The 7,962-nt window shown below is 39.6% G+C and overlaps 1 protein-coding gene across 2 annotated transcripts; it reads left to right on the top strand.

Moving 5' to 3' along the window:
* The first annotated feature begins 4,065 nt into the window (after positions 1–4,065).
* Positions 4,066–7,784, top strand: LOC107559792 (sodium/myo-inositol cotransporter-like). Of its 2 annotated transcripts, XM_016243747.1 has the most exons (3): positions 4,066–4,093; positions 5,195–5,871; positions 6,354–7,784. In XM_016243747.1, exons 2-3 carry the CDS (start codon positions 5,254–5,256, stop codon positions 7,782–7,784), a joined length of 2,049 nt encoding a protein of 682 aa, XP_016099233.1. In that variant the 5' UTR covers positions 4,066–4,093; positions 5,195–5,253. The 2 variants fall into 2 exon arrangements, with proteins under 2 accessions (XP_016099233.1, XP_016099232.1); XM_016243746.1 differs by lacking the exon at positions 4,066–4,093 and having other exon boundaries at positions 5,156–5,871.
* The last annotated feature ends 178 nt before the right edge of the window (positions 7,785–7,962 follow it).

Genomic DNA, 7,962 nt, shown 5'->3' with positions numbered 1-7,962 from the left:
GTGCGCTGTGCAGAAACATCACAGTAAGATTTAACTGAAAGCAAAGAATGTGAACAAAAATTGAACCTTTTAAATTTACATTAAGGTTAAATTAAAAGCCAATTGTACTTGTCATATCATAAAGAAATGGCTCTTTCATTTGAATATTGTGCCTTTGTTTTGCAAAGTCATACCTGCAAAACTTCAGCTCGTGGGACAATATAGAGTCTGCTTTTGCCAACTGCTTTTTTTAAATCCCTCATAGAATTTGCATGAACTTTTTGGATCTTGCGTCCTTTGCCTGCTCTTGCCAAATGGAAACCTATCAAGTTCAAACTCACATTTGGGTAGCACTGGCAGACAAAGTTATTTAATTCAGACAGAGTCCAATTTAGTGGAATTTTTGATCTTTGGGTTCCTGTCCCAGATGTTTCCTGCACTGGTCTACCTACAAAATTTAATGTACGTATTAACAACATAAAACAAACAAACAGAGCTCATCAATTGATCATACACTGTATGCAATACCTGAGGTTATGTAAAATGCAGATCACTATCAACAATAAAAACATTTGCTGCTACAGAGTTTTTCCTGCATTCAAAATATTTTTTGTCCTTTTAATAGCTGACTGGTTTCAAAAGCCGCATTAAGATTTGTAGACATTCACGGACATATCTGTTGAGTGCATGAACACAATGCCTTTGTGTACCTCACGCTGAATTTAAGTAATAAACAGCTTTTGTGATTATAATGCCACTGTCACAACAGTGATTATTTTTTATTTCATGAATATACAGAATAAATTATTATTACAAATGGTTTCTTTCCTTATATTTTGGAATTGCTAGCCCAGTAGCTATTTTTAGCCCAGGAAAAACCCTGTTTTATCTTTGACATCCTTATGTATCAACTATACATTTACCTAAACCCAAGTTTGCAAACCCTTCAAGCTCTGTTGTAGAGGGTAAAACCTCAATATCTGGGCCAGGGAGGAGGAAAAGGTGGGTCTGCCAGACAGCATTTTCCTGCCTCCCCGGTGTTCCTGGCATACATACAGAAGTACAAAGTTAACTAAAATCATGAGCACTGGTAGTTAACTAATATCATAGTCACTGTTTAATTATGCTAATACTAACATAGCACACCCCAACTTACTGCGAATTTGATTCACCTGACGCCGGAAAAGGCGTCTAGTTGAAGAAAGTAGGTCATCATTATTGTTATTTGAAAGCTCTCGTCTGGCTCTTGAAATTGTATTGAAAACTCTGTCAAATATCGCTGACGGAGGTTCTTGCTCTGATGACATGGTAAGCTGTCTTGTTGGCTGAGAGAAAACTGAGAGAAACATTACATGCGTTATCAAATCTACTTAACAAAATAACAGTATAGGACAAACAATTATTAAAACTTGCCATCATGTATTTCAGTCTGACAACAGATATTATCCTAGGCAGTCCGTTAAATAAAGTAATAAAACTATTCACGTATGCAGGATAGTTTTGTTTTGTGTACTAATGCAATACACCAAAAGATGCAGAAACCTGTTCACAGAACAATTAAAGAAAAAGAAAAAAAAAATTTAAATCACATAGATTTGTTGGATAGACATGAGCAGAATTTTATCAAACTAAAGAATTGTTATAGGTTTCATGAATTATTCTTTAACAAAATTTAGACTGGACTAAATGACTATAGGTTAGTCTCCCTAAAATTAGTTTTCATAAATACCTATGGAAACAATCACTGATTCCTGGTGTTAACAACTTAACTATAAATGACAGGTAATTGAGCCCTTAACTATTTTTTTACTCCGTATTGTTTGGTTAAAGGGATCTTGCTGATTTAAAGAACAGTTGATCTTTAGGAATGCCAGGATCTTTTCTTTGGTTTATCTGCTCGCAACAATGCCACAATTTCATAACTAAAGAGAAGTAAAAATCATATACATAAACGTGAAAGCAAACAGGGCGATGTAGCCAGACAGGATAGCGTTTTTAAAAAGAGAATTTACTCATTATAAATACTAGGGCTGTGTATCACCAGCAAAGTCACGATACAATACGTATCACGATACAGAGGCCACGATACGATACGTATCATGATACATGACTGCACTGAATTTCACCTCAGCAGAATTTAGAAAAACAGCTGTTTATTAAACTGCTTACTATAGTGCCATTTCTAACTATTGGCAGAGCAGGCAGTTGACCTCTGCATTATGAAGGGCCTCTATAATTGTACCACAGTAGGTAATTGCATATGTTTCATGTTTACATTGTGCACTCCCCACCAGGTACAATTAGAAGAGTTCTAAACTAACGAGCTGTCTTCACTGTATCTAACGCACACACGCGCTCAAGTCTGATTTATTCTTGATGCGTCCACAAGTTCGCTTTGAGTGCGCGTGGCGGTGTGGACAACACTTTTTGTAACGTTCCGCGCAGCTCCGCTTCCGAAGATGCACGAGTTCAAAGCGACTCTAGCCGAACATGCACGTCTGTGCCAGCATTTGTGTGAAACAGAAGCAGTTTGATGTTAAGTTCAGTCACACACACAGATCACGCTGCGGCCGAAATCAGACATTCAGGAACAAACTTTTTAGCGCTGCCCCGCATTTTGATCAACTAACGTTAAATAGTCACACTTTTCTGAGACTAGATTATTGAAGTGGAGATCGCTAAACTGCAAGCTTACCGCTGTTTTCAGAAAGCAAGCGCGTTTATCCTCAGTGGAGAGAGAGCACAGGGTTGCCAGGTTGACAAAGATAAGTAACACACTTAGTATGGCAGATATTTCCGTATTGCGCAAGTGAGACTCTGTTTCGGGGATTACGCCTCTGTATATCAGGCAACCCAGTTGTGTTCCTCTGCGGCCAGAATAAACATGGTTGTAACATTATCCTATAGCATATATGCTCTATTCATTCTTTTTTAGAAACCTGGCAATTTTCGACTCCATTTTAAACGTTGTAAAATTTTAAACAAATTAAGCGCGGTCCACCGCTGCACACTTGCCACAGTATCGATACAGGGCCAGCTGTATCTATACTCGATACATCGTCGTATCTTTGAACACAGCACTAATAAATACATAAAATATCCCATTTACATTACTACTTGCACTCAGAACCTTTAAAGACATTTCCAATTACTTTTAATGGCTTAATGAAAAGAACGGAATCCTAACAACTGTATTAGCGACAATTTTTCATGCAATGTACATGAAAAATTATGGATGAACATTAATTCATAACCTACAATTACATTAGAAAACCAGTCACTTCCTGATATATTAATTTGATCTTATAAGTTATATAACTACATCATTCTTACAACAGCAATTATGACAAACTTAAAAAAAAAATTGTAAATTACTTCGGGCTAGGATAATCCAGCAGCAAAACAAAAAGCTAGCATTCTGACAAATATAGGTAGGCCTAATATTACCTCTCAGACAACCTGGGAGTTCATTGACATTAACGCAAAACAGGCCCATGATTTGCGTTAGCAAATAATACAGTTATAATCCAAGTGTTAATAACCTACACAATTATTGTTAGAGTAATTTTCTTACCTGAAAAAGATCAATCCAGAGTCTGAGCGTCGTCAGACTTTTTTGGCGCGCTCCTGAAACCGGTGTGTTTTGAAATGACATATGCCTATTGGTTGGCAAGAAAGAAAAGGCGGGGATTAGCAAAGATTTGAATACACTATTAAGATATCTTCTTTTTTTTTTGACTAGGCAGAATGTTTATTCAAGATATCTCTATTGAGATTTGAGCAGTTGAGATAAATCAGGCAGGTTATTTGTGAATCTGTCTTTGGTGGCTGGAACAATAGAGCATTTTTACAACCCAGCATTTTTAGAGCGAGTCATTTGTGGTACTGTGCAAGCTAAATCTGATACCATCACTGTACCATGGAACTACCACAACATACAGCGGAATTCACATCACTTGCGGGAGAAGCCGCGGGGGGGCGGAACGGACATGTGCGCGGGTTCGATGACGTCATGGACGGGGGGCGCGGGGGGAGTAAATGGAAATGTTAACGGTCTCTTCATACGCCAGCGCCGCTCAAGCGTATCGCCTCCCTCTGCTTTTCAAAGACTTCGGTAAGTGTGGATGAGTTTTTACCTTGTAGAAATCACCAAGATCTCTGTAAGACTGTTCATGACCTGTGAGGCGAGCTGTTGCCTTAAAATCGTAAGATAATCTCACTCAGCTAGTTTTATATGTGATTGGATGTTTTTATTAATATTATTATTGGGCACTGTGTTACAAGTGCTGATAGTATAATTGGTGGTTTAACGTTCTTTTGTGCGTTTGCGTAACGATCTGAATGATGGCAATGGTAGACAACTAACTTAGATATTAACTTTTATAAACATTACGATTTTAGTTTCAAATGTGTATTTACATGTCTAAACACATGCAGTATGTTAACTGTAACTGTTTAGATGTTGTAACTGACACTATTTATTTTTCATATTATTATTGCTGTTAATTATTAGTAGCCTATATATATAGCAGTTAAATTAAATAATGTTTGTGACAAAATGTATTAAAGTACAAATATTCCATGTAACTTAGTCAGTCAATTGTTAAGTATGAAGTCAGTTCTCCTCAAGTTGTTTTAACGGGAAACAGGTGTAATCACAACTATCACAACCATTAACCACAAACAAACACAAATGATTAGGTCATTTAAATTAAACTGAAAATTATGTATTTACACATTTCTCCCAAAATAGGTGTTTTGAAGAATATGTATGCATATTTAAATTTCTTAAAAACATATTTTGTGTTCCATGGACTGAAAAAAAAACGTACAGGTTTTGAACTGGTGAGTAAATAATGACAGAATTTTCACATTTTGAGTTTATATTTAATATCATATTTATATTTAATATGTGCTTAATTTTAGACATTATATTGATTTCTTCCTAAAACCCTAAGAACTTTTTTGTAATTAAAAAAGATTTACTTCATAAAGAATATTTTAGCTGTAGTTAATATCAGCTCACAAAACCTGAAAAGGAGAAACGCAAGTACAGTGACAAATAAAAAGGACAGCGTTTTATCAATTGTAATACTGTCTGCAGACATCCGACCAAAATAGAAGTTGTACTTTTCTTTCCTGGTCTGTACCATGTTTATCAACATCTAAATGGGGTTAATGTTTTTTTCAAAGCTATTTATTTTCTCTCTTTCAGAATTCTTTGCTATATGTGGCCCACCGAATTGTATGTCCTGTTCTATCAACACTTAAAAAATGGCATCAACAATGGAAGCAGCAGATATCGTTGTTGTTGCCATGTACTTCGTTCTTGTCTTGTGCTTTGGCTTTTTTGCAATGTGGAAGGCGAATCGAGGTACTGTGAGCGGATACTTCCTGGCCGGTCGTTCCATGAACTGGATGGTGATCGGTGCATCGCTGTTCGTGAGTAACATCGGCAGCGAGCACTTCATCGGCCTCGCTGGCTCAGGTGCGGCAAGCGGTTTCGCCGTAGGTGCATGGGAGTTCAATGCAATTCTACTGCTGCAGCTCCTGGGCTGGGTCTTCATACCTGTTTACATCCACTCAGGTGTGTACACCATGCCAGAGTACCTCTATAAAAGATTTGGTGGTAAGCGGCTGAAGGTTTTCTTCGCATCCCTAACTCTGCTCCTCTACATTTTCACCAAGCTCTCAGTGGATCTTTATTCCGGAGCACTCTTTATCCAGGAATCTCTGGGCTGGAACCTGTACGTATCCATAATCCTGCTCATCACCATGACCGCCCTTCTCACAGTCACAGGCGGCCTGGTGGCGGTCATTTACACAGACACTCTGCAGGCGTTCCTCATGATATCGGGAGCACTGTGCCTGATGGCTATCAGTTTAGTCAAGGTAGGAGGTCTTGAGGGTTTGCGCACCAAGTACATGAATGCCTTTCCCAACATCACTGCCATTGAGCTAGAGAATAACATCACATACTCCAATTCCTGCCATGTGCATCCTAAGCAAGATTCATTCAAGATCTTAAGAGGTCCGTTGGACAAAGACCTGCCGTGGCCTGCTTTTCTTCTAGGCCAGACTCCAGCCTCGATCTGGTACTGGTGCGCTGATCAGGTCATAGTCCAGAGAGTCCTGGCAGCCCGAAATATTGCCCACGCCAAAGGGTCAACCCTGATGGCGGGCTTCCTAAAAGTCTTACCAATGTTTATCATTGTGATTCCAGGAATGATTTCGCGTGTGCTCTTTGCTGATGAACTTGCTTGCATTAGTCCAGAGCACTGCATGCAAGTCTGCAACAGCAAAGCTGGTTGCACTAACATTGCCTATCCTCGCCTTGTCATGAACGTCATGCCTGTAGGTCTACGAGAGTCAAGGTAGGAGGTCTTGAGGGTTTGCGCACCAAGTACATGAATGCCTTTCCCAACATCACTGCCATTGAGCTAGAGAATAACATCACATACTCCAATTCCTGCCATGTGCATCCTAAGCAAGATTCATTCAAGATCTTAAGAGGTCCGTTGGACAAAGACCTGCCGTGGCCTGCTTTTCTTCTAGGCCAGACTCCAGCCTCGATCTGGTACTGGTGCGCTGATCAGGTCATAGTCCAGAGAGTCCTGGCAGCCCGAAATATTGCCCACGCCAAAGGGTCAACCCTGATGGCAGGCTTCCTAAAAGTCTTACCAATGTTTATCATTGTGATTCCAGGAATGATTTCGCGTGTGCTCTTTGCTGATGAACTTGCTTGCATTAGTCCAGAGCACTGCATGCAAGTCTGCAACAGCAAAGCTGGTTGCACTAACATTGCCTATCCTCGCCTCGTCATGAACGTCATGCCTGTAGGTCTACGAGGGCTGATGATGGCGGTGATGCTCGCTGCTCTCATGAGCGACCTAGACTCAATCTTTAACAGTGCCAGTACTATCTTCACCCTTGATATCTATAAGATGATACGTTACCAGGCTTCCTCCAAAGAGCTCATGGTGGTGGGACGCATGTTTGTGATCCTCATAGTGGCCATTAGCATAGCTTGGGTGCCATTCGTCGTTGAGATGCAAGGTGGTCAGATGTTCCTCTATATTCAGGAGGTGTCTGATTACCTTACGCCACCCATTGCTGCACTGTTCCTGCTTGGCATTCTCTGGAAACGTTGCAATGAGACCGGTGCATTCTGGGGTGGCATTGTGGGCTTCTTGCTAGGAGCCATAAGACTCATTCTTGCCTTTGTTTATAGAGAGCCAGACTGTGACACAACTGATGACCGCCCTGCTTTCATCAAGGATGTTCATTTCATGTATGTGGCGGCTGTGTTGTTTTGGGTTTCAGGGCTTGTGACCGTAGTCGTCAGTCTTTGCACAGATCCACCAAGCAAGGAACAGATTGCTACGACTACTTTGTGGGGACTGCGCAACAGGAATCAACCCGAGAACAACAAAATTCATCAGCTTTCTGTAAAAACAAAAAAAGAGAAGTCAGTGGATGAAGTGGAAATTAAACCATCATCTCAGGTTATTCAAACAGGGCCTGAAATACCTCCAAATGGCCACTTGGAGTCTCAACATACCCACAAACACCAGGGCATTGATCATGTAAGCGGTGATAAGAGACAGTGCGTGAAATGTTTTGAGTGGTTTTGTGGTTATAATAAAAATTCTGAGGAAGAGGACCCAGATTCACCTTTTGGAGATGACAACAGGAATGTTACTGAAATGCTCGAAGAACCTCCAAAAACCAAAATTATCCTCAACCTCGGTCTCGTGTTAGTGTGCACACTTGGAATTTTCTTGTTTGTGTACTTCTCTTTGTAATACTCCTGATTTTATCTATCAAAACAAGTTTAAATATAGCAAACATGTTATATTGATATTCTTATACATTATACATATTATATATCTAAGGTGTAATTATGGTTGTAATTTATATTTTTAATAGTGTTTTGTACTATAGTATTGTATAATGTACAACTCACATTGTAATGCCAAGTAT

The sequence above is a fragment of the Sinocyclocheilus grahami genome, unplaced genomic scaffold (genome assembly GCF_001515645.1).
Source record: "Sinocyclocheilus grahami isolate Dianchi unplaced genomic scaffold, SAMN03320097.WGS_v1.1 scaffold699.1, whole genome shotgun sequence".
Taxonomy (NCBI): Eukaryota; Metazoa; Chordata; class Actinopteri; order Cypriniformes; family Cyprinidae; genus Sinocyclocheilus; species Sinocyclocheilus grahami.
This window is presented reverse-complemented; position numbering and strand designations above follow the sequence as displayed.

What these genes read in the sequence shown, in the direction of transcription:
- LOC107559792 (XM_016243747.1), top strand. Translation starts at nt 5,254, where the DNA reads ATGGCATCAACAATGGAAGCAGCAGATATCGTTGTTGTTGCCATGTAC. An exon ending in TGGCTATCAGTTTAGTCAAG is followed by an intron (nt 5,872 to 6,353) that starts GTAGGAGGTCTT and finishes ACGAGAGTCAAG; the next exon opens with GTAGGAGGTCTTGAGGGTTT.